Source organism: Tenrec ecaudatus, chromosome 11, assembly GCF_050624435.1.
Source record: "Tenrec ecaudatus isolate mTenEca1 chromosome 11, mTenEca1.hap1, whole genome shotgun sequence".
Lineage (NCBI taxonomy): Eukaryota > Metazoa > Chordata > Mammalia > Afrosoricida > Tenrecidae > Tenrec > Tenrec ecaudatus.
This window is the reverse complement of record NC_134540.1, coordinates 106,608,123-106,634,847: the sequence shown is the minus strand read 5'-3', so window position 1 is coordinate 106,634,847 and position 26,725 is coordinate 106,608,123. Positions and strand designations below refer to the sequence as shown.

General features: G+C 46.4%; 1 protein-coding gene across 2 annotated transcripts in view; it reads left to right on the top strand.

Moving 5' to 3' along the window:
- FARP1 (FERM, ARH/RhoGEF and pleckstrin domain protein 1) overlaps nt 1–26,725 on the top strand; it is a 345,779-nt gene that overhangs the window by 209,051 nt on the left and 110,003 nt on the right. For both annotated transcript variants that reach the window (XM_075563476.1, XM_075563477.1), the window contains exon 3: nt 26,212–26,316. In XM_075563476.1, the coding sequence (XP_075419591.1) occupies nt 26,212–26,316 (105 nt within the window). The remainder of the gene's footprint in view (nt 1–26,211; nt 26,317–26,725) is intronic.

The window sequence follows — 26,725 nt, the reverse complement described above, 5'->3', positions numbered from 1 at the left end:
CAGGGGCTCATGTAAGACTTCAGTTAAGGAAGCCTTTTTTCTTTCTCTCACACAACCCTTATATTTAAACAGCCCCGTTAGCGAAAGGAGACTGGAGCTTGTTTGAGGAATGGAAGTTTATTTGACCAGGATTTTGTCACTGGCTCGGCCATGGCGTTGGAGTGAGGGAGAGACAGCCAGCACAACCCAGACCCATACACCTGAGGCCACCTGGTCACGCCTGACTCTCGCTCACCCAGACGTCACCGAGGAGAAGCTCTCCACAGCGTTTCTCGGTGGTAATTTTTACAGAGCCAGATCCCCAGACGTCCCTTCCATGATCCTGCTGGTGGATTTGAACCACCAGCCTGTCGATTAGTTGTGGCAAACCATCGTGTCACTCAGGGCAAACCGGAGTTAAAATCTTAAATCTGCTGGGTGACCCTGGGCAGATCAGACCTTTCCTGTCTTCCGTTTCCTTCACGAGCTTCTTAAATTAAGGAGCCTGGAAGAGTCAAGTTTTAGTCACCAGGATCACAAGGATCAACCCAGAACCCCCTCCTGGGGGGACAAATAACAGAAAAGCAGGTGAGGGGCAATAGAGGACAATGTAAGATATGGAAAAAATAATCTATAATTTTATCAAGGGTTTGTGAAGGAGGGCAGGCAGGGAAGGGAGGGGGAAGAAATGGGGAGTTGATATCAGGGGCTCGAGTGGGAAGAGAATGCTTTGAAAATGATGTTGGTGGCATATGTGCAAATGTGCTTAACACACTAGATGAATGTATGGATTGTGATAAGAGATATAAGAACCCCCCCCTCCAATAAAAGTATTTTTTTAAGGAAAGGAAACAAATCATGTTAAAAAGAAAAAAAAAAGAATTAGATAATGTTTGCAGAAATGGCTGGCCCAGGGTTTACCAGAGACTCTGCAATACCCCATGGGATTTCATACGAAATACTGCCAATGTGAGAAACTCTGGGTGAGAGTCAGTTCCTCGCAGGTGGAATGCCAGCCTCATGCCGTTGATTTGGACTCGTGGAGACAGGATAGGCACCTTTTAAAACAGGGTAGAACTGTCCACTGTCGGTTTCTAAGGCTAACTGTTTACAGGAATAGAAAGTCCCCCCTTTCTCCTAGTGGTTTCGAACTGCCAACCATGCGACTCGCAGCCCAACGCGTAACCACTGGGGCCCCATGAGGTCTTGCCTGGATGATTCTTGTTGGGCGGAGCGGGAAATCCTGAGGGGCATGTGAGAACCCGGAGTGGAGGCTTTGCCTGGGTTTATAGTAGAGAGTCACAGTTCAGCTGAGGACGCCGTGGAAGTCCACATTTTTCAATTTTGTTTGATGTAATAACCATCTTATGCGCAGTCAGCTAAATGCATACTCTCATACACACTAATGTCAGCCATATGTGGAATATTTGCCTAGAAATGTGTTTCTCCAGATCTTTCCTCCAAAAAGGCTATTTGTCATGAGCGGGTCAGAAGGCTGTGTGTTAACAGTAGGAAGACTTGATGTGGTTCAGTGGCTCCACAGAGAGATGTTCACAACATTTTAAATGGTGCTTTGAAGAGAGGATGAATATAATTTATTTGAGGTGTTATTATTTTAATATCACTATAAACATATTGAAATCACCCATATTATTTTGTAGCCCATTCCCAACATTAAATTAAAATATTATATGTTTGTCTTGCTCTCTGTTTATATAGTTGTTTCCCCTTTAATTTTTTTAATTCACTGTATTGGGGGCTCTTACAGCTCTTATAACACTCTAGACATCAATTGTATCAAGTATATTTGTACATAATGTTGCCATCTTCATTGTTTAAACATTTACTTCCTCTACTACTCTTTTTAGATACATTTTCTTTTGTCCTTTATTAATCATTCTGTTGGGGAGCTCTTACAAATTGTATGACAATCCATCATTCATTTGTATCAAGCACACTTGTACATAGGTTGCCATCAGCATTTCTAAAACATTTCCTTTCTACTTGAACTCTTGATATCAGCTCCTCTTTTTCCCCTCCCTCCCCCGCCCTCCCACCTTGGTGAGTCCTTGATAGATGATATATTATTGTTGTTATTCCGTGTCTTACACTGTCCATTGTTTCCTTCCGCCCACATTTCTGTTACCCATCCCCCTGGGGGATGGGCTGTATAGGCAGCCTTGTGATGGGTAGATACATTTTCCTAATGAAACATTTTTAAGGTCACCTTTTAATGTTTCCCCATTTAGCATATCTCTGATGAGCTTATTCTTATTATTTTGAAACTAGAAAGTCAGATCTTAAAATTTTTTAATTTTACTATTCATGCAGAAACTCAGATTTTTTTTTTATCTATCATTTGCCATTAAAGGAGCACTGGTGACCGTCATATTGGGTGATGAGCTGGCTTCCAAGGTCAAGCGTTCAACCACAACCGGTTGTTCCTTGGGAGCAAGATGAGGCTTTTTACCCCTGAAGATGTACAACCTGGAAAGCTTCCGGGGCAGCGCCAGCGCCGCTCAGTCTCACAGGGTCACTGTGATTCTGAATCATCACAACGGCAAAGAGTTTTGATTTGCTATTAACTTTTTTTGGTCCCTAGAGAAACAAACAAAAAAATCTCTCTCCTTTTCCAGAGTAATTCAAAGACTATTTGTAAAACGCCATCATTCTGTCTTCCTGTTGTTTAAGAATAGTTTGGGTTTCTTTTAAACCTATGTATTGAATATTAACTCCAGAGCAATTATTTTCTCAAGAACCAGAATGCTTATCAAGAATAATCATCTTGGAGGGGGGATTTGTAAATTATCAAGGGTTCATGAGGGAGGGAGGGAGGGGGAATGTGAGGAGCTGATATCAAGGGCTCAAGTAGAAAGAAAATGTTTTCGAAATGTTGATGGTAACATGTACCAATGTGCTGATCACAATGAGTGGATGGATGGATGGCAATAAGAGCTGTAAAAAATAAAATGATTTTTTTTAAAGAGCTGATATCAAGGACTCAAGTAGAAAAGGTTTTGAAAATGTTGATGGCAACACATGTACAAGTGTGCTTAATACAATTGAATTGTTACAAGATTTTTAAGAGTCCCCCAATAAAATAATAATAAAAATAATATTACCTGCCCAAAAATCATCTTTATATCGATAACACACGCTCTCAGTTTCATCACAGTGGAGCTGTGTCTGACAACTTGCGTGGAAATCAGAGTTGTGTTAACTCAATATTAACTAAGGAACCCCCCCAGCTGCTCTGCAGGAGAAAGAGCTGGCAATCTGTTTCCGTGACTGACAGCTCTCCTCTACCCTGTGGGATGCTCTACCTCAGACTTTATTCAGCAGCAACAAAAATCTATTAAACTCCCGAAGAAATTTGCTCTTTAGCTCTACCTTCTGGGATGAAAAATCGTTCATTGTACAATTTGGATTTAACACATCTTATTTCTATGAGGTGTTTTACTTGGTTTTTCTATTTGTTTTGAAAACATCTTGTAGTTCTGGGTGGCCCACGATTCCCTTTGTGTTTTCGCTTGTGGCTTTGGAAGGAGGAAAAAGCCCCAGTTGTGTTCCCACTTTATCAGCCAATCTTTCACGAAGGAAATCCCGTTTTCATGAGGAAATCTTGGCACATCTAACCCAGTGTGTGTGTTTTGGCAGCTTGGACAAGGAAAGTACAGTTCTTCCCGCACCCACTGCTCCTTCGGTAAGATTTATTTTGTGGTGTGTTACCTTGGTATTCAAAGTTTTCGCTTAGAAGCTATAGCTGTCGGCAAGTTTTACCAGGCTCAAATTCATGATGGAATAATAATTTGACATCTTCTTGAAAGAATTTTACTAAGCTGGAATTCATGATGGAATAATAATTCGACTTCTTGCAAGAATTGACTTTTTTGAAATATGACCCTTACCAAGCTCTTTTTCGCATGTCATGAAAGTAGAAATGATCGCCTGTCATCAGAATACCTACGTCGCTAGGGGGCAGAGTCCCCTTGGAGCCGTCAGTGTGTGTGCGCACCCCTGGTGTCTGGCTCAGACTCCTCCACGGCCACTGCCCTCATAGCCCGTCCCTCCCCCAGTTCCCTCCTTAGTCCCTCCTCCGTTTGGGGCAGTGCAGATCCTTGCACACCTCGGGCCCTGAACTCATCCAGGTGTCTTGAGGGGCCTGTTGGCTGTGGGACCCCCAACCACGCCACAGGAGGAAGATCTAGCAGTGTGTTTGTAAAAGCGTACAGCCTGGAGTCCGATGGGGGCATTTCTACTCTGTCTTCTAGAGCCGCTACAAGTTGAACTTGGTTCACAGCACAGAATAAGAAGCTTTGGTGCCAGAGCTGGTGAAGTACCAGGCTGCAAGGCTGATGGTTCAAATCCACTCAGTGGCTGTCTAGAAGAAAGATCTAGCGGTCTAGAATAACTACCGCCAAAAAAATGCTGTGGGATGCTGCTCTGTCACACGGGGTCGCTAGAAGTTGGGATTACATTGACAGCACCCAACAACAAGAAGAATAAGCTCTTTTTTTCTTCTTCCTTTCTATCCAAGTTGGAGAGACACCGTGGTGCGAAACTATCAAAGCAGTTTGAAGGGTTTTCTTGTGGACCATCCGACAGCGATGAAGACTTCCCCCTGATTAGTAAATGGCTTGTCAGGAAGACTCTTAGAACTAAATTGAATAATCATTGCTTACTGCACAGTAAAAAAAAAACCCTAAAACCCTAAAATTACCAAATTCATCATTCTGACTCATAGTGACCTCATAGGACAGAAAAGAATTGCTACCAAATTCATCATTCTGACTCATAGTGACCTCATAGGACAGAAAAGAATTGCTTTGTTGGATTTCCGAGTCACTGGATATTTGCAGGCATAGACCACCTCATCTTTCTCCTGCAGACCACCCGGTGGGTTCAAACTGCCGATGCTGTGATTAGCAGCTCAGGGCGGGGGGGCACGATGCCCCAGGGCTCATGAATGCCCGTAGTGGCTCTACTGAAAGAATAGAGCAGCACTTTCTTGAGACCTCACATATTATAGAATTGCCTTTCAACGTTATGGCAGCTTTACCACTTTTGTCTGGTTTTCGCTTGCCCTGTAAACCCTTGAAGCTTGTGGCTTTCCAGGTTTTTGCACAAGTCCACATTTCTGTAGAGGATCGGGGCTTGAGGCTGGTTCTTCCACCTACTTATCACTCTATAACTTTTCTTCCCTGCCCCGCCCCGCTTGGCCTCAAAGAGACAAAAGTGTCCTAGTGTCCCATCAGATGAGCTTCCCCATCACTACCAAGTTCTCATTCGTCCACAGCCTCTGGGCTCTCTCTCCTCTCCCCTCAGCCCTCCCAGAGGCAGAAGTAAGAGGATGCAAGAAGAGGTGGTCTCCTTTAGGCTGCTGTACACACAGAATCAACCTTCTTGTGCATACACATTCAGCTTATATCCCAGAAGCAGGGCGTTTGCCTGGATGGCTGTTGAAATGATGTTCCAAATGACTCCTTATTAAATGCCACAGAAACCTAAATAGATGCTGCCAAGTCATTGCTGAATCACGGCGACCCCACGTGTTTCGGGAAAACTATGTTCCATCAGGTTTTGCATGGCTGTGACCTTCCCAAGGGGCGTCTGGCTAGACTTGAGCCACCAGCCTTTTGGTTAGAAACCCAAGCCCTGAGCCATCTGTACCTTCCAGGGAAGGCTGAGTGGAGGAGTGGTAGCCCAGGGAGGTCTGTCAGGTGTCAGGAGCGCATGGTTAGGTTGACTGTAGATAATTGTGAGTTATATTAGTATAGTAGAGAAACATGCCCAAATAGCAGTGAGCACTCGTGTGTTCAGCAGACTGGTTATGGAACAGAACGTTTCTACTCCACCCCCACCCAGGAGGTCCTGCTGGAGACCCTGTCGGTCATTACTTCCTCCAAGTATAACTAGGACAGTCATCGTTTGTCAAAGTTGTGGCACCCCTTTGTCCTCACGACAGCTGTGTTTGGCAGTCCCGGTGACTCCAGGTCCTCACCAGGATCTCATATTGTCTTTTTTTTCAGGATGATATACTTTAAAAAGCAACAACAACAACTGTTGTTATTGGAAATATACGCAGGAAAGTGTACACCAGCCCAGCAACTTGACCATGAAAATCCAGTGACTTTTATTTCATTCTCTCAGCTGTGAGGCCACTCCACCCTCCTTCTCCAGGTGACTCCTTCACCGCTCATGTCAAGTCACGGCCCTAAGCATCCTGGCTAACCTCAGGAGCTGCTGTCGCTGTCTGATCCCCTAGAGACACTTCTTTTAACAGAATGATATCCTTTCATAGACACCTACATACTTAATTCAGTTTGTTACTGCTGGACCATTCATAAAGGAAAACGGAATCCCGTTTATGGGAAATCCCAAACTGTAGGCTTCCTTACTCCCTTATAACAGAAATCCACTTTATAAACGATGCTTATAAAACTATGAAATCCTGCTACTGTTTCACTATTTGCAAGTGTCTCTTCAATACATTCTCACTTCTGTCCCTTATTTTAAAGTTTAAAGACTGGGCTGACCTTTGGAGTCCCCGGGCGGTTAAAAACTACTAAGCGACAGGCTGGCAGGTTAAACCCCCCACAGTGGCCTCAGAAGGACAGCCAGAGCTGTGAAGCCCCTGTGGGGCGGCTGTGCTCTGCACAGGTGGCGTGCCCATGAATCGGGATCCGCTCGACAAATCTAGCAACAGCTATGAACCTTTGGTAGGGTTCTTACTGCAGAAAGCCCCCTCAGATTGTCACCACAGCACTGCTGCCGTATAAAGGAGCGGGCTGTGAGGTGGACGTGGAGTACCTGGACCCTGGATGTTGGATAGGAGAACCTGCATGGTACGGTGTGTTGACACACAACCCAAGAGGCTTCAAGTCTCCTCCGAGCTTCAGTAGAGACATTGTATGTCTTTCACGAGATAGATCTTGGTGGGGGAGCCAGATCTGTAGGCTTGTCTTTAAGTTTCATTGAGCAAAGGTTTGTGGGCATGGACACAGGAACCACACATGTGTATACTGGACACCAGGTGCTGTCCAGTCGATGCCCACCCATGGGGACCCCCTGCATGTGGAAGTGCTCTCTAGGGGTTTCAGCAGCTGATATTGCAGAATAAAATCGCCAAACCTCTCTCCTGAGGAACCCATGGGTGGATTTGGACCTTTAACTTATTGGTTAACTATCAAGGAAATTAACACACAAAGGCCTGTTCTACGCACTCATAGTTGCTTAAACATACAGGAGGGCTTCTGAGCCCCTTGTGTGCGTGGTTGTTTAAGGTGGCTTTCCGTTTCCCTCCCTGCATTCGTGTGTTGGTGCTTAGATGTGTACTCATGGGCTCTGGCCCTATTTTACCGTGTAGAACTATATAGATAGACTTTCTTTGGAGAATTACATATGAAAACTATATATAAACTTTCTTTGGAGAGTCCAATGAGAATGTAGAGGAAGCTGAGTGAAGGGAGGGAAGAAGCAAGGTCTAGGATCTGGGGAGGAGGAGAAGGCACCGCGATGCAGGCTATCAGCTTCTCGGCATCACGCTGGCGTGTAAACGCTGGAGAGGCGTTAGCTCCCCACTTTCTGAAGCCAACGTCTATGCTGTCGAGTAGTCCTTATTTCAGAAAGTCCGTTCTCTTGGGAACGCGGTCTCCCTTTCTTACCATTGTTGGCTCTTCCTTAGACCTTGGGGCTCTGGCTTCTTCCCGGTCCGCCCAGTGGAAAGAGCAGCCGCTCTCTGATACTGGCTGCCTCTGTGCCCGGAGCCCACCGCGTCCCCAAGTGTTTGCCTGCCCTTGCGTGGTACCACAGCTTCTCTTCCTCGTGTCCTGCTTAGCAGTGGAGAGTGGAACGGTACTGAAATGTCCTGCTCAGTCCTCTTGGCTGCCAAGGTCACGTTACCGCTCCTCTGTGAAGCCATTCCGTACACCAACATGACCATTGTGCGGATCCCTAACGGTGGCCCGTCCTGGCCGTTTCTTACCTGTAGGGACCCCCGTCTGTCAGAGTAGAATTGAGCTCAATGGGGTTCCCAAGGGCTGATTTTTCTAGAAGTAATTAGGCAGGCCTTTCTTCCAAAGCGCCTTCGGGTGGACTCCAGTCTTTTGATTAGCAGGGTGTGTCTCACCTATGGACACCCTGTGTGGACAGTCCCCCTTCCCCATATGTAGCCTACCGTGGTTCGTTCTAGGCCTCTCAGAGCTAAGCTCACCTCCTCCCTCCATGTGTGCTGTTGCTCACTGTCCACGTGGTGTTATTGTCCCAGCTCCTCTTGGACAGAGACTTGGAGGCTGGGCCATGGGGCAGCATTGCCTCGTCGGCCTCCTTGTCTGATCTTCCCCCCTGCCTTTCTAGTGTTCTTTGCTTAACAGTGAGTCGTGCCAAACTTTGGCCTTTTTAGCATCCTCCTGCTTTTTTCCACGGTGAAGGAAGATTTTCCTGTGGAAGGACCTCTCTCGGCAGTGGGGTCTCCCTGGGCGCGGGAGGAGTCTCTTGAGAACAAGCCTGGCTGTGTAGGAGCCCGAGACCTGGCAGTGCTGGCCCCATGGTAGTGATTCTCACCGAGCTCAGTGTGGCTCCTTGCCCTGGCTGCACTTTCTATGCTTCCCCCAAAGTCCCTGCCCTTCTGAGCTCTGTCCAAAGGCCAGCCCCCATCTGCGAACCGAGCTTTCATCCCTGTCTGAGGAAGCCTGTGGGCCCCAAAGGGAATGTCCACGCAAGTCCAGCAGGCCCCCACTGGAATCCCAGCTCTCTGTGAACTGGACCTTCCAAGGATGCTGTGAGGATTTAGGGATAAGGTGCTTCCTGTGCCTGGGAGAGTGCTGTTGCTAGGAAACAGGCTGCCAAGAGCCCTGGTACCCAGAGTAGCCACAGGCATCTCCTTCACGAAGCCCTTCCTGGCAGTGCTAGGTCCCAAGTAGAGTGAGGACATGACCCCTCCCCATTGTCTGCCTGCTCATGTGTATTTAGTTTGAGTAGAGTTGGTGGGGGCTTTCGGTAATTGATTTTATGCACTTGATATTGAAGTGGAAGAGAAATCCTCTCCTTCCTCGGTTTTAACAGCTCATCTTTCCATAAGTACCGTACTGAAGGTTACTTCCAGGATTACACATTTTAATTTTTTATAACGTCATTGGCTCTGCTTAGCACTGTTCCTGATTCTCTCTCCCTCACGCTATTTATTTGGTTGTTGATGACGAACACAGAGCCCCCTCGCCGGGTCAAGCGCCAGCATACCCAGGTCCAGCCAGTACCACAGTTCTCCAGGCTGCGCCTCCTCTCCCCGCCATGCCCGCCGCCCTCCTCTCCCAGGCGCTCCTCCCCACTGCGCCCTCAGGGTCGCCTCACACTTGGAGATGCTGTTGACTTGATCCACGTAGATCATTCTCACAAGAGCAATAATTCTCATTCTCACAGCAGACTTAAAAAAACAACAACCAAAAACTAGCTAAGCTGCCCTTTGGCATTAGGTGGACTTCAGTGGGTATTTTGGCTTTGGGTTTATAGAGGATCGCAGATAGTAGTTTCAGGAATCCGTGCACTCTCTGCGACACTCCCTGTCTTTCGAGCACTGTTCCTGGTACTTGGTTACCACAGCGTCTCTGAACAGAAACTCATCCCTCTCCTCAGCACTCGTCTGGGTTTTCTTGGATGAACTGCTGGCAACTTCTGGGCCATGGGTACGGATTGATGAAGGGGAACTGGTAGGCCTACCTGTCTTGCAGATTTGTCTTGTATCAGTGCGCTGTGAGTTCAGCCCCGATCAGAAAGACCCGTGTGTCAGGTGACTTTGAGGACTCTAAGAGCTACCTTTTTGAACACATGCTTAAAAATTTTCTCAAGAATTTTTTTAAAAGAGTTATGGCATTCATATTTATTTTACTTAATTTAACAGCTCTGTTGACATATAACTCATATATAAAACAATTCAGTGGTTTAAACATGTTGAAAGAGTTGTGAGCATGTAAAGTTGATTGTGGCAGATGTAGTTGGGATAATATATAACACCAAGTCAATTGATCTCCCTTTTGACTCATTTTAAAGTTGTTTCCGTTATTAATATTTTCTGCTTTCTTTTTGCTTGAGGGTTTTCTGTGCCCTGTGTGGTAATTGCTGTTGTTGGTTTTGTGTGTGTGCCTGTTTCCTGTACGATTTTCTGCATGTGAATTCCAGCATGGGTAGATCTACAGAGACACTAACTGGATTGGTAATTGCCTTGGGGCAGGGCAGGGGAGGATGGAGGGGAAATGAGAAGCTAATGACAATAAGTAGGAGAAGAAAATGTTACGAAATTGATTGTGATGGTGATTGCCCACCTCTTCTTCATGTGCTTGAACAATTAAATTGTATGATATGTGAAACATCACATTAGAAATGATGATTGTACAATCAGCACCACATTCAAATTTAGAACATTTTCTTCTTTATTGTACTCATTGCTATGAGCTATTTCTCTGAAACCTCCGCTGCCATAGCCCTAAGAAACCCAGTTATTGTTTCAACAGATTTACTATAAAGAAAAACATACATACAACAAACAGGCAGTAACATAATAAAACAAGGAAAATCTCAACCAAAGAGAAAGCAGGAAATAATAAAAATTAGAACAAACTTACCTAACTGCATCTGTATTCGTCTTCTTTCCAATGCAGTCTGCCTGATAGCAAGGCTGTCCACAGCCCTGGGCAATGGTCAGCGGGACGTCACCAAAGGCTTAATCCATGGGGAGACTCAACACATAGATTTTGGGCTTTTCAGTGTCTTCCATAGCTTTCTGCACACTGGGGGCTCAGAATTTAGGCTCTACTACAGTTCCCTCCTTAAGTCCGTATTTCATAATTTACTATCCTTGGATCACACAGGCTGGTGTGCTTCTTCTATGTGGACGTAGCTGGCACCCACCTGTCTTAGATGGCTGCTTGTTTGAAGACAAGCTTTTAAAACCCCAGATGCTATCTGTCTGTCTGTCTGTCTAGCTTAATAGCTGCGCACCATCTAGTTCCTTCACCATAGTTTGCTATAGCACCCATATCTTCAGTAACGTCGTACTTCATGAGGTTGAAACTCAAGTAGAGCCATGTCATAAAAAACGAATTGTTCTTAGATTGGGGCTAGATTACATGCAAGCCCCCAAACCATATATCTGTGGTTTATGTATATCTCTGGTCCACTTTAGGCACACTGCAGCTTTTCCAGCCTGGTCTTCTTAGAGCTGCCAAAGTTTCTGTGGTTGAGACTGGGATAAAAGCAGCCTTCTGGTGAGAGTTAGAGTCAGAGAGAGACGGTAAAAGAGAGACTTGGAGCCAGCAGGGTCTGAAGGCAAGCACTGTGTTCCTGGAACAGCCACAGGGCAGCTGGGCAGAGAAAGCAGAACTTGTCTCCTCGCGGTTCTCCACAGGCTTCCCTGACAGGCTGGCAGCCATACTGGGAAAGGCAGAGCTCTTAACTGGGTAATACACGCTGCGAAATTCCCCCTGGCCAATAGGTGGTGACTGTGAAAAATGAACGGAAACCCAACTGAATGCAGAGACACAAATGGCCTCATGCTACTTCCTAAGAAATAATCAAATGCAGAAGAGCATGAAAGTGTGGGTGCATTGCAGGGGTGTGCTGTTTTCCTCATGTTTCCTACTTCCCTCCCAAGGAATCAGTAAGCTACCCTTCGGGGGAAGTCATTTTCATGGACACCGACTTGAGAATTTAGTCTCCCATTTTCTTCTGCAAATGTAGTCATCCCTGAGCTTTCTCTTCTGCGTCAGCATGATTTGGGCTAATGACCCCTTTCAGAGAGATTGATACGCACATGTCATTTTCACAGTGGGTTTTGTTAGGTAGGGGACCTAGCCCTTTTATTTATTTTTTAATCCGTGATCGCTGCATTGACTCTCATATAACCTCTGTATGTCGGTGGACGTATGTCTGGTGAAAGCCATAGGGTTGGGAATTTTGGGGATGCAGATCACCAGGCCTTTCTTCCGATGTCTCTGGGTGCACTTGATCCTCAAACCTTGCAGATAGCAGCTGGATACCTAACATGTAATGAAATTCGACAGTGAGTGAACTCCCATCCCAGCCCCAGCTTTTAAAAGGAGACCTTTTGGTGATGGTTCCGGAAAGAACTGAGCCCAGGCAGACTCATGAACATGCGTGCTTCCATGAGGGTCTGCCCAGTTTTCAATAGGACATTTGTTTCATAAGCATGCCTCTTGTTTTTTATATTTTAATTGGATTTTTGTTTATACATTGGGATGGAATGCGTTCAATGAGTACAGACAGTACAATACTGCATGACTCACGGTCATTCGTTAGGGAAGTGCAGTCAGTTTGTAATTATGCACCGCCTTTGCTCTGTGTTGTCACTGTAATCAGGGGAAGGAATGTTGTTTTTTTTCTTCTACCAAGGGCCATTTGGATGTTTTCAACACCATTCTCGGGCCACAGGGGTCAAACGTTTAGTTAACTCACCCTTCCTGTGATGGCTGGAATGGTTTCTCTTTGGCGAGGCCTGGATGTTAGCTGGTGTTGGTGACACTGCCCATGGCCTGGATGTTCCCACCCCTGCTGTAGAAGAATGCTTCAAGTGCCGTTAAATCATAGAAAACTCAGAAGTGCTTTCTATCTCTCAAGGTAGTTCATACTACTTCTTAAATATGACTTTTATTTTAATCTGATATTAGTACCTGGGGTAAACAACTTTCCTTGAGGTTGCCTATATTCCTAAATTTGGCATGTCGTTAAAGCAAGATTCCTTCCAGCGTGAAGATGATGTCCAGACTTCGGAGGAAACATCTTGCGATTACCTTCCGTTTCCTTGCTGGGGTCTTGACTGCTGCGCGCAGTTGACCCTCTTGGCTGCTAGCTGGCAGGTGGAGGGTCTGAGCGCCATGGAAGAAAGACCTGAGAAATGCGACACACAGGGTCGCGCCCCCCCCATTTTATTATTTACTCCCAAGAGTTTTATTGGCATGGCACTCACATACCGTGTAATTCACAGAGTCCCGTGGCATCAAGAAGAGGCAGATAGATAATCATCACCACAATCAGTTCTAGCAGCCCTTTGGGTTTTTTGGGAACTTAAGCACAGTGATGTCACCCACATAAAAGGAGCTAGCAGGAAAAGACTGAGGGGGGGGTTACCTCTGAGGCGCGGGTTGGCAACAGGAGTGTAACTGAGCCGAGAACGGGAAACCATCATGAATGGACGTGCCTCAAAGCCACCACCACTGGGTCAATTCCAACAACTAGCCACCCTCTCTCTGTAGGATTTCTGAAACTGCCTTCTTACCAGAATAGACAGCCTCACCTAGCTCCCATGGAGAGAGTGGCTGGTAGGTTTGAACCACTGACCTTGAAATGCCAGCACTGGTGCTTGAAACTTAATGAGTATTTAGTATTTAATATTTAATGATGTCATTGTGCCGTTGTTCAGTTGGGAACACCAATGCCCAGGTAAGCCACATACCTTGTAAGTGATAAGTCAGGCATCAAAACCATGGGCTCCCACCTACTCACCACTCAAAACCAAATTCACCCCCACCCAGTCAATTCCAGCTCACAGGACCGGGAGAGCTGCCCCTGTGGCTTTGCGGGACTGGAACTCATGCTTCCCCAGAGTGGCTGATGGCTTTATACCCTGACCTTGGGCTAGCGCCCAGGGTGTAACCACTCAGCCACCAGGGCTCCCTCACTGCTCAGCATTGCTCCCAAATGTAAGCCTGACACACGTCTATAACAGAACGAAGGGCTTCCTCTGTTGGAAATAGCATGGAAGTTGTTTCCTTCTATCTGTCTTTAGAACCTTCCCTCTCTCCCCAAATGTATCATTCTAGTAGATTGGTGAGTTTCTGAACATTTCTTTCCGTATACTTATTTGGAAGTTTCTTGTTCGTAAACCTAGACTTTATGTGTTTTAATTTTTTTAATGAATCCTTTTATTGGGGCCTCCTACAGCTTTTATAGCAATGCCTATATCAATTGTATCAAGCACCTTTGTACATGTTGCCATCATCATTTCCAAAACAATTTCTTTCTACTTGAGCCCTTGGTATTGGCACCCTTTTTAGCCCTCACTACCTCAAGAAGCCTTGATAATTTATAAATTGTTTTCTCATATTTTACACTGTCTCCCTTCCCCCACATTGCTGTTCGTACCCCTGAGGGGGAGGGGTTGTATGTTAATCATTGTGATTGGTTCCCCCTTTCTCCGTGTGTGTGTGTGTGTGTGTGTGTGTGTGTGTGTGAGAGAGAGAGAGAGAGAGAGAGAGAGAGAGAGAGAGAGAGAGAGAGAGAGAGAAGAAAATCTGAGGTCTTTAGTTTTTTCCAAGGGTGGTTCAAAGTTACTACCAAGTATGTTCTACGGGACTTTGACTTGTTCAGAGGTGGCCCCAGGCCTGCTCCTTCCCGGGGAGTCACTGAGCATGTGACCTGCTCCCACTGCCCAGGGGCTCCCAGAGAGAGTGAGGACCCGCTGGTCAGCACTGTGCCCAGGCAGATGGGCCGAGCTGGAGTCGACCACCCGGCCTCTTCCTTGGTTAACCTCATACCTGAACAGTAAATAGACCTAAAGCAGAAAGACAGAAAAGTATGAAACATAATAGTTTTTTGGGAGATTTTCTGGAGATGCTAAAGCAGAGACTTCTCTAAAAGGTTTTGGAAGCAATCTTTTCACATGTTTTTAATAAATATTGAAAACTTTTCAGAATTGAAAAACTGCTCCTATTCTCCCTGAATAAAATGTAGGTGTATATTTTACAGAAAGTATCTGTAACCATTGTAGATAGTTTTGCTTTCTGTGTTCCCAACAACAACAACACAAACCTGGTTTTCTTGGTTGTTCTGAGATTGGTTCTTGGGGGACAGGTGGGAGTTACACCGCCTGCTGGAGGAGGCGTGGGAACCTGGGATCGCATTTGTTACTCCGTGACTTGGTTTCGAAAAGGCGTCTCCTTTCAGTTCCAGTGTCAACCCCAGGAAAACGCTTACTTTTCCCCATCCATGGGAAGCCACCCTTTTGTCAAGACCACCCTGTGACCTCAGGTGTCCTTCCCAGCGCTGTGTGTTGAGGGAGACACAAGGACATTGCAAACTCAATGCCAGGACAAACGGCTAGGACATTGCAAACTCAACAGACAGGGCATATGCGTCGTTTCTCGCGCGCTGGAGTGTGGGGCGCCGTCCCGGGGCTGCAGGGACCCCTTTACACTGGCCTCCTTATCGGCTTGTGTGACAGTTGTTCCCGGCATAGTCGCTGTTTACGGTCACAGTGTGCAGCGAGAGTTTTAAAGCGGCTGTGGTGTGTTTTAGTCCCCCGGCGAGTTTGTCTATTTCTGAGCGCCATCAAAAGAAAACGAGGGGTGTCGGCGCAGGAACCCCTATGAATGGCCGGATTCACCCAGAAACAGGATTTTGTTGTTGCCGTTTACTGCAGAACAGGTTGGTAAAGAGGCAGCCCCCCACCCCCGACACGCGCGCGCACACACACGCACCCCGGTGCAGGGACGGGAAGAAGGGGCGCTCTGTGCTCAGGATCCCTTGCGGGTAAGTAGCTCGGCTGAAAGGGCCCATTCTCGGCCCCCAAACCCATCTGCGAAACCCGATCTGCGGCCGCTCCGCGAGCGAGCGAGCGAGCGAGCAAGCGCTGCGGCCGCACAAGGGCACAGTGTGAGGGCGGCCCGCCGCATGGAGGAGGCCCCGCCTCCAGAGTTCGGTTTTAGAGTTGCAGTTTGAGCTGCCCTTGGCATTTCATAGCCCCAGGGCCACGCTGCTCCCGATGGACGGACGAGGGCACCTCCGCTCATCAGTTCCCTCTCCGAGCCATCGCTTGGAAGCTTCCTTCCCTCTCCTCAAGGGTTGGATCCGTGGCTGCCTCTTGCTTACCTGGCATTGAGTCCCCAACCTACAGGACCATTGTTGTTGCCACTGTCAAGTTCTCCCCTTCCACGCGAGAGACCCACCCTCAGTAAATGTACCTCCGGCACACCACCCGTGCCATCGGCCAGTGGAGGCTTAGGCGTTGCTGTGGTGCTGAACAGGTTGTAGCTTTTCAGTCTGAGATGGTCCAGAATGGAAAGTCTGCTGATCTACTTCCAGAAATGAGCCAATGAGAGGCCTTGGGTTTTAGCGGTTTGATCTGCACCCACCCTTGGGACTGGTGCAGGGACAGACAGTGTCTCACTTCGTGGTGTGTGGGCATCATGGATTGGGGCCTGACTGCATATTAGCTAGTAACATCGTACTCCCCTACAGCCTCCCGAGAAAGGATGTGTATGTTTGAAAACGCTTTCTGGTGCCTGTAATTCTATTTGAAAATCATTTTCATGCATAAGTTTGATAATATTCCATTGTCACGCAGGCCGGAGTCTTCCAGTAAGTATTCTGTATGTGAGTTAGCAGTGTGCAGACAGGAGGGTAAGACAAAAGTATTGCAAAAAAAATTATAGAAACCTCTATCAAGTGTGAAGCTATTGTTCCTTGGCATCTCCTCCACCTAGGTGTATACATTTCTAAAGGCAGTGTTCCCATTTTTCTGACCCCTTCCAAAGAAATTCCACTCTTTTCAATTTCTACCTCGTCAGGATGGCAGCCATGGCATCAAGGGACTCAAAACATGTTCTTTTAAAATATTGTATGTATTTTAGGAATAAAAAGAAGTCTAAAGGGGAGGAATCAGGAGATAGGGTGGAGAGGGCAGCCCTGGCCACCTTTGAACAATGAATGGGCAGGTGCTTTGTTGTGATGGGTGGGGAAATTCCTCTGTGTAGTTTTCTTGGCCTTCTCCTTGGTCGTACTAGGCTCTCGTGACCCACCTTTGTCCTCTGAAAAAAAACACCCAGGTGACGTCGTGGAAGTCCTCGAAAACAATGGCTCTAACTTTCTGAACTGACCCGTCTGCCTTGACTTGAACTGGCCCCGCCGATCCCTCTTGACACGACTGCTTTGATAGGACCTTGCTCTGAAATATATGGATAAATATAAGTGTCACGCCTCGGTACAGTTCGTTCTCTCAGATCATCTTTACTAGCTTTAATCTTGCTTAAAAGACTGATGGAAAGATCAGCTCTTTGGGCGACCAGATCTTTACACAAGGTTCTTTTTTCTTTTCTTTTTTTAAGACCCTCTAACAAGACTAAGACAAGTGTGTTACTGAGAAAATATGTCTGCAGCCATCCACTAATCCCAGACGCATGTTTAAGCAAGTTTTGTTTAGATTAAACTAGATTTTGCTTGAAATATGAACAGGAACACCTGTAGAAATACTTTTTCACTCTCCCTCGTATGTATTGGTCTGCTCAACCCACAAGGTAGAGTGTCCCTGCCCAGTCACAGTCTGGGTCAGGGGAGGGCTGTCTGTCTTCCATCTGTTCTCGGGAGGCCCCGTGCCATTCCGATGCGCGATCCTTTGCTCTCGAAACCTGCAGAATCTTCTGTTACTCACAGTGTTCCCTCATTTCCCAATAAATCGCCCGAGGTGGGCCTTCCTTATTTATTCCATGAGATACTCCCAAGGCCTTTTCCATCTACAAAGTTACACCCTTTCGGGATGGGAATTTTTCTTATGTTATTCTTGGATCATTTTCTTACCTCTTGGGTCTCTCTGTCTAGAAGTCATGTTATTCTAGACATGTTTAGAAGTTTCTCAACTTCATCCTGAACTAGTGTAGTGTATTTTTGTGTTTCTGTATTTTTTTGGTCCCTCGGGGGGGGCTCTGTGTTATCCAAATAGTCCTTTTTTTAAGCCGTCTCTTTTAGATTGTTTTAACTGCGTGGCTACATGAGGAGACAGAGTGTTTGTTCTGAGAGATCTTGACGCTGTTCTTTGCCTTTCCCACAGTACCCGGAATCTCTCTGGTTTAACATTTTGGGTGCTGATGACACAAGCTCCCCTCCTCTGGACACCTTCCAGGTGGTCTCCCTTACATGCTGCCTCCTTTCCATTTTTAAGAATGATTCACCCCCTTTTTTCATTCTTTTGCAAACGTATCATCTCCGCAGCACACCGAGTAGAGGGGAATGCATTGCGTGTATGTCCTCAGTCTGCCATACGTAGCCATGAACCTGGCACATTTTCACCATCTATGTTAAGCTCAGTCTGACTGTGGCCATATGCTAGTCTTTATGTAAGTGAAGAGTTGTGTAGTCATTACTATATCAATTTTAGGACATCCCGTACTGCTGCCGCCGGCCCGTTACATCGCCTTTAAAATGATTTGTGCAATATCAATCAGTTCTAGTGCTCCCTGCCCTCTCCCACCTTCATGGTTTACTCCCTAAGTCCCCATTCCCTCCCTCTCCTACATCCGCTATAAAGCCTTGTATCAGTTATTGTCACTATGCATCTACTCCTCCTGTGCCTCACATACGGGGAAGCCCAACAGAAACAATAAAAAGAAAATCAAAATATGATGGTGGGGATAAAATGATAATAATACAAACACAGAAATATAAAGAGTAACGAAGAAAAGACCCCTATCAACATGCAAAAATTCATGGGAAGAAAGAAATTTGGGTCATGGAACCAGTAAGAGATACTTGCACCTGGAACAAATTCAGGGAGGTCCATAGAGAGGTCAACTGGCCAAGTAACGAGTTCTATCCAGCATAGTGGATATTACACTGAACTCTGACTGATAGGTAAGCCTTCTTGCCTGTGGCTACTGGGAATCTGCCAGCAGCTCAGTCTGACTGATACTCCGCAGATGGGTTTTGGGCTCGCACTGTCCTCCATCGCCTTCTACAAATTGGATATCTATCCGTTTAGCTCTGATACTTTTCTTTCACCATATTTCAAATGTGTAATTGTCATCTTTGGGTCACACAAGCTGGTGTGTTTCTTCCGAGTGGACTTAGTTGAGTCCTCACAAATGGCTGCTTGTTTAAATACAAGGACCCCAGACACCTTTCTGATTGTTAGCCGGACACCACCTGTTTCCTTCGCCACACTTTGCTGTAGCACCCTTACCTTAGGCGATCATTTCATGAAGGTGAGTGTCGGACTAGCTGTTCTTGAATTGGGGCTAGCGTAGGAGCTCAGGCTCCACCTGCTTAACCCTGGGGTCTGCACGTCTCAGGTTTACTTTGAGGCCGGATTCTGAAGAGGGTGTGGAACAAGAGATATCATTGCTGATGTCAGGTGAATCTTGGCTCACAGCAGAACATACCAGAAGGATGTATCCTGGTGTTTATTGACTGAGTCAAAGCATTAGGCTGTGTGAACCATAACCCACTACGGATAGCCTTGAGAAGAATGTGAATTCGAGAACACTTCACTGTGCTCTGCTGAAGAGGCAGTGTGTGAAACAGAACAAGGGAATACTGCCTGGTTTCAGCTCAGGAAAGGGGTGCGCCAGGCTTGTAATCTCTCACTGTACTCAGTCAGTATGCTGAGAAAATAACAAGAGAAACTGCATTCACTGAAGAAGAATGTGTAACTTGGGGGGAAGGCTTATTGACAACCTGTGATTTGAAATGACACCAACTTGCTTACTGCAAGTGAGGAAGACTTGGAAGCACTTGCTGATGAAGATCAAGGATTACAGCCTTCAGTGTGGATTACAATTAAATGTGTAGAAAATAAAGGCCCTCACAACTGGACCGGTAAATAATATCATGATACCAGAAGAAAGTCTGCAGTTGTCAAAAGCGTCATCTAGCATGGATCCACACTCAATGCTCGTGGGAGTCACACTGAAGAAGTCTAATGCCGCATTGCATTGGGTCGTGGTACTGCACTAGATCTCTTTAAAGTGTTGAAAAGCAATAATGTCACATTGAGGACTAAGGCGTGCTAGACCCAAGCCAGGGTGTTTTCAGTTGCCTCATCCGCACGTGAGAGTTGGACACTGACTAATAAGAAAGACCAAACACAAGTCTATGCATTTGAACTGTGGTGTTGGTGAGGAATATTGACAGTGCCATGGGCTCCCGCAAGAACAAACATCTGTCTCGGGAAACTGACAGCTAGAGTATTCCTTAGTGGCAAGGATGGCTGCACTTTGCTTTCCAGACTGTGGACATGTTATCAGGAGAGATCAGTCCCTGGAGGAGGACACCTTGCTTGTTAAAGACAGGGCAGCCGAAAACGAGGAAGCCCGCCCTCAGGAAGATGGATTGCTACATTGGCTGCAACAGTGGGCGCACGCATAAGAAAGAATCACGAGGATGGCACAGGACCAGGCAGTGTTTCTTTGAGAAATGCAGGTTGCTCTGAGTCGGGACCGGCTCCTAGCAGCAGTGTCTAGGCCAGTGTCCACAAAAGACTCATTCTGTGAATGTCCCCTGTGCTGACTCAAGTTTCCATGCTGCTTAACATGTTTGCCCGCCCCATGAAGGGCCAGGAGGGAATCTGAGATGTTGCAGTGCACTGCGAGTGGGGTCATGTCCGACTGGTTGAGAGTGAGTGGGTTCGAGACCTTTGAACTACTTTCTAGTGGGTATGAACGAGAGGAAAACCCACCACTCCTCCGTCGGTTTGTTGTAACACCAGTGGCTTTGCATTACAGTGTTGGTGAAAAATATTAAATGCACCATGGATTGCCAGAAGAACAAACAAAGATCTTGTAAGTACAGCTAGTTGACGTGTCTTACAAGCGAGCACTTCATCTCACACACGTTGGACATGTTATCAGAAGAGAGCAGTCCTCAAAGAAAGGATGTCCTGCTTGGTGTCCTAAAGTACAAGGTCAGTGAAAGAGGAGAGGAACACTCTGTCAGATGGGCTGACAGAGTGGTTGTATCATTAGACTCAACCTTACCAATGATGTAAGGAGGGTGCAGAGCCAGGCGGTGCTCCCTTCTTGTGCATACGTCCAAACCGCTCAGTGTGCCTAGCAAATACATACATGTATATGTATCCTGGCGCATATATATATATATATTCTTGTGTGTGTGTGTTTATGTGTGTATATATCTATATGCTTACACGTATATATAGTGTGTGTGGTGGGTTTACCAAGGCCTTTCCAAGAAACCAGTCCCTTCTGCTTGGGGGGAGCATGTCTTAGTCATTAATAGTTTTGTTTAACTCAAAATAGAAATTAAAAAAAAAAACCTTCCCGAAACTGCTCTCTGAAACCCTAGCAGATACAAATTTTGTAAACTTGATCAAGCTTTTTAGGTTCCTGCCTACGCAATTATGTCAGGACTTTAGATTGCTTAAGTTGGGGGTTGACTGCTCCAGACTCTTTGAGGGGGGAGGAGAATAAACCCCCGCCTATGGAAAGAATTGTGTCTCTATCCCTCTCACGCCAAAGAGAACTACTCCCTGTAAACGTCATGTAATCGAAACCACCTGAAACACAGACATACGTTAATGGCGCAGAAACTATAGTTGGAGCTCGATGTGACTACGGGCACGATTTATTATTCCAGGCTGGTTTGCCAGACGTCCCCCAGAACATAAGCCTCCTTCTAAAATCTAATTTCATAGCATTCAATGGAAAGCCAGTTCAAAACGGAGGAAGCAGTAGGGATACACCATTTGAAATCAGCCCGCTTGTTTGTGCACTAGATTAAAATTGAAACGCATAATTAAAAGTAGCCAATGAGGGGGGGATGATAAGAATTTGATTATGTCTTTTCACTGCTCGCTGATTTGTTCTCCAGAATGAAACATTATAATTACCGTTCGACTCTTTTGTAAGGAATACCCGTCTAGAATATTCTAATTAAGATGGGTAATGTGTGGGCTGGGTCTAACTCACAGCTATTTAGAGGTAGCAGGAGCCTGAAAATTCCTCCCCTACCACTACCAACTGGAACACTTGGGAGCATTTTTAGAAAAAGGTTTTTCATCAGATTCCTTTTATATTATATGATTACTCACATATCAGTTTTCAGATGATGCTTAAAAATCTTGGTCTTCCTCATGAGGTCTCATAGCTATAAATTTATATACAAAGACATATATACACACTGGGGCTTTAAAATTTCATTCATTTCATTTTTCACAAATTTGTGAAACCCTCTTCTGTGTAGATGTACATATATAGATATAGACACATAGCAAGATGTTATGCATATAAAACTAAATCGGGGTGTGTGTGTGTGTGTGTGTGTGTGTGTGTGTGTGTGTGTGTGTGTGTGTCTACAAGTAAGTTTCTCTTCTGGAAAGTGTCTCTGCAGACTTTCTCCTCAGTGTCTCTTCCTTGGCTTCTGCCACCGTTATCTATACTCTTGTCCAACGTCATTGATTTGTTTACAGGATGTTTGAACCAAGAGGAGATAGTGGATTGATAGCTTTTGAAATCCTATCGGCTTCTATTGGACAGCCTATCTCAAATCATTATTTGTGATTATATTTTTAAAATGTTCTTTTTAAAGCCTTCCCCCCCCCCCGTTGCTAAAATATACATAAAAGAGTCCTTTGTGCTGAGAAATATTAGCAAGCATTCAGTGCCCACACATGGAAACTCACAACCCCCACTCTCCCAACCCTAGTCACACTAATTGAGCCAGGTTCTGCTTCAATGTTTTTCTAGGATCTAATGTGAGGAAAATGTGTGGTCTTTATATCCTTGTGCTTAAAAATAGCATTAGCTGACTTTTTGGTAAAGAGAATGCAGATGGTTAAAGCACTCTGCTGCTCACCCAAAGCCTGAAGGTTTGAGTCTCCCCAGAGGTCCCTCAGAAGAAAGGTCCGGCTGTCCGCTTCTGAATAAGTGATAGCCCTTTGGAGCAGTTACACTCTGACACACTTTGGGGCTCTGCAACTGGGAACCTACCCTGTGACTTAAAAACAACAACAACCCAATTGCAAGCAACATCCCCAGTTACTTACAAATGTGAAGCTCATTTACGTTTAAGCTGAATTGTGCGTGGTACTCCTATTAGATCGGTCCTTGGTGTGCATGCAACTGCTGATGGCAAGGTTGGCCGCAGCACATGAAAGGACGTCCTGTGGTCTGCCTCCGTGTTCCGAGCACCATTCTGTTCTATAGCACTGGTGGTTGCCTAGAGTTAGATTCAGGTGGTGGGTTTATTCCTATCAGAGGTTCCCTGATTTATCACCGGAGCTCAACTCGTTGCCATCAAGGTGATTCTGACTCATAGTGACTCTGCAGGGCAGGGTCGAGCTGCCCCTGTGGATTTCCAAGACTGTAACTCCTTTCAGGATGGAGACTGCCTTGTCTTTCTCTTGCAGAACAAGTGGGTGGGTTCAAACCACTGGCCTTGGGATCCACAGCTCAGTTAGTAGCCCGCTACACCATCCTCGTCTCCCAAATCATTCTTATAATCCGACTTATGTGCATTGCACCTGAAGAGTTCACGAGAATTAGTGGCACTCTCTCTTTCTCCCCGTTTCTACATTATTCAGAATTATCCCTTGGCTTCCACACCGAGTCCAGTCAAACTGTTTACACCCTCCCTGTGCTACTGGAAGAGATCGCACCCCCCAGCCCTCACACACACACACACACACACACACACACACACCTGACAGATGTGCCTTCCATAATAGCCCTTCATCTCTCACAATTGCATGGACTAAAAAGCTTTCCAAGATCAGATTTATTTTGCATTTCAATTACTCACCCTTGAACCTTTCAGATTATGGAAGAGTGCATGCTGTCTTGAATTTCGTCAAGTGATTTTAAACAGGATTGATTTTGGGATGGAAGTCGACAAAACAAAATAAAAAACAAATCTTGTTGGCGACAAAGGCCTGCGAAGTGGTGCTGTGGGATGATGGTGCAGCTCCTTTGTAGAAAGGGAGGCCCGGTCCTTTCTCCTGCAGAAGCCGTCATTGGATGCCTTCGTTACATCAGCTCGCATAGAAACCTGCCTTGCTCCTCTTCTGGGAAACACTTTCTGTAAGGCAGAATTCAGCCCTGGGAGCACACAGGGAGCCAGTCTGATCCTGAGAGGAAGGGCAACAGGACCCTTGACTTCTGATACTTGCTGCACATGTTTTCGGCTGTATCTGCCTTTTGCACATTGAGGTTACTGCTCAGCCCACTGAGCCCATTGAAACTGCTGGACGGAGGCTGTAGTTACGCCTTCACAGATACTCTCAAATGTTGCTGCACACCCAGCGCCTTGCAGCCCGGATCCAGCACTGGCAGGGGGCTTGATCTACTTTGTGGATGAGTTTTAGGAGCTATCATTCAACCCAAACTTGCATTCAAACCCTAAGTTGATTTCTCTTTATATAAAAAAACAATCTCAGCATCAGAGGAAAGTCTATTTATATAAGGGATTTATGTAGAATAACACATTTTAAAGCGACAAAACCAAACTTATGTCATTTACTAGCTAGATTCCCAGTGTTGCTTCGAAGTCTGTCTTTCTGTCATTCAGACAGAATAGCCGAGGCGTTTACAGCAGCCACATGGCCCATGGCTGTTCCCAACAGAGGCCTCACAAGTCCGTGGAAATCTCTGCGGACTCGGGACGGCCCAGCCCACGGAGTAAGTCTACCTCTCTGCGGAGTCTTGCCCACAGTGCCTCCTTGAGCACCGTGCCCTTGAAGGCCTCCATTGTTTATTGGTTCTTTACTTGTTTAGACTTCAGCTTTAAATTGTTAAGTCTTGGTTCCCAGACTCTGTAAACCTAGCTGCCGTGGTCAAATTCGCTTAGTTCCAGGAACTCTGGGGGAAACGTGAGTGCAAGCCAGCTGCTCAGATCATTAGTGGATCATTGTGTGTAACAAGTGGAAAACGCTGGGAGTTGTGAGAAAGGAGGCTTGTGAGACAGGAATGCAGTCTTCCCCTTAAAGGAAAGCATGTTACAGAGTGGCGCTTCTCCCGCATCTTCGTCTCCCCTGACTCGTTTGAATAGCACTGTGCTTAGTACCGATAGACTTTACTGGAGTGTGAGACATTGTCGTCGTCCTTAGCAGCCTATGAGTTGGTCCCTGACTTGTGGCGACCCCATGCACCATGCTATGTAAGGGGTTGATTGACTCATTTTCAGAAGTAGATTTCCAGGTCTTTCTTCCTCGTCTGTCTTTGTGTGGAAGTTCTGCTGAAGCTTGTTCAGCATAGCAACATGCAAAGCTCCAATGATGGTGGTTAGTGGCTGTGCCAGGAGCATTGGCCGGGAATGGGATCCCGATCTGCTGCATGCAGGGCACAAAATCCACCACTGCCTCACCTCTGCCCCAGCATGAGGGCAGGGCCGGGGTAAGTGGCTGTGGGTAGTTAAGTACATAGCTCTGTGGAGACGGGTGCGAGAGCGCAAACCCAGGACCAGGGGCCGAGATGGAGCTGCTGGTTCTTTCCTACATAGCATAGCTGGATGAAATCCCATGTACACGCACAACACAGCTGAAACCGGGCAGATGGCTGTATCCGAGTAGTGTGAGAAGACTGGTGACCATCAATCCACAGGAGCTGCCTAACGCCAATCCCCTTGGAAAAAGAGAGAGAGAGAGAGAGAGAGAGAGAGAGAGAGTGTGTGTGTGTGAGAGAGAGAGAGAGAGAGAGAGAGAGAGAGAGAGAGAGAGAGAGAGAGATTGGGAGAGGGCTGTGTTTGAGAAGGAAGAAGGGGAGCAGTGATTGTACAGATGTGCTTTACACAATTGATGTATGTATGCATTGTGCTAAGAGTTGTATGAGCCCCTAATAAAACGTTAAAAAAAAAGAGAAGGAAGAAGGAGGCTTACCTTATGGTCATATGCAACTCCTGCCACATGTAGAAGTGGAATGATTCTTTTGATGTCTCTTACATTGGATTTACAAGGTTCTAGTCTGACACATTCGAGATTATCCATGGAGAGCATTCCATGCCTTCAGAAAGCTGTGCGCTTCTTCTGGATTTCAGTGGTGTGGAATGTGGGGACATCATGTGGCATCTACTCATAGCTGCTTACCTACAATGTAGCAGAATCAGTAACGTTCATTGGTGCATCCACTCAACAAAACCTACTGGTCTCCAGGTCTTGTGGGAAGAAGGATGAACCACATCAGCCCTCCAGCTGTGTACAGTCTAGATGAGCGTCTGCGCACAGTGCTGTGGGGACCTGGACAAGGAGTCACTGATTCTGCGTGTTTGTGATGGAGAAGAAACTGCCATAGGCTCTCAGTTGCCACACTAAGGGCCAGGGGTTCACAGGGTGGGAGCAGCATGGGCGAGGCACTGAGGGGTATCTGTATGGCGTCCAGGGGCCATCGAGGTGAATGGTGGGATAGATGGGTCGAAGGCCAGCTGGGAAGGGTCGGGAGCTTTCTGCTAAGCCATGAGTGAGGAGCCGTGGTGTGTGGTCAGGGCGTAACTCCCTGTTGTTTCTGTTCACAGCAAAGGGCCCCAGGGAAAGTGCTGCTGGAGGCAGTGTGCAACCACCTGAACCTTGTGGAGGGCGACTATTTTGGCCTGGAGTTTCCTGACCACAAAAAGATCACAGTAAGTGATGTCCAGTTAAGGTTGCTGTCACTGGCGTCTGTTCCTGTGGGGAGGCGTTGCCCTAAACCCTCCCATAATTCCTGGCTTAGTTCTCCCCTGTGCCAGGATCCAAAAGCTTTCAAAGATGTTGCCCATGTCATAAGGTGCACTATTCTAAGAACGCCTGCTGCCACCATCGTTAAGCTTCAAGCTGCTAACCAGAAAATGCCCTGCTGGACTAAAAAGTGGCCGTCTGTGTCCCTGAAGATGTATAGTCTCGGAAACCCTAGGGAGTCGTTGTGACCCTACTCCGAGTCACAGCTGACTTGGTGGCAATGGATTCGGTTTGGTTTTAGATTCTTTGGCTATGTAGGTATATATGTAGGAAAAAACAACATCCAGAAAGTCTCATTTAGTTTTTACGAAGGAA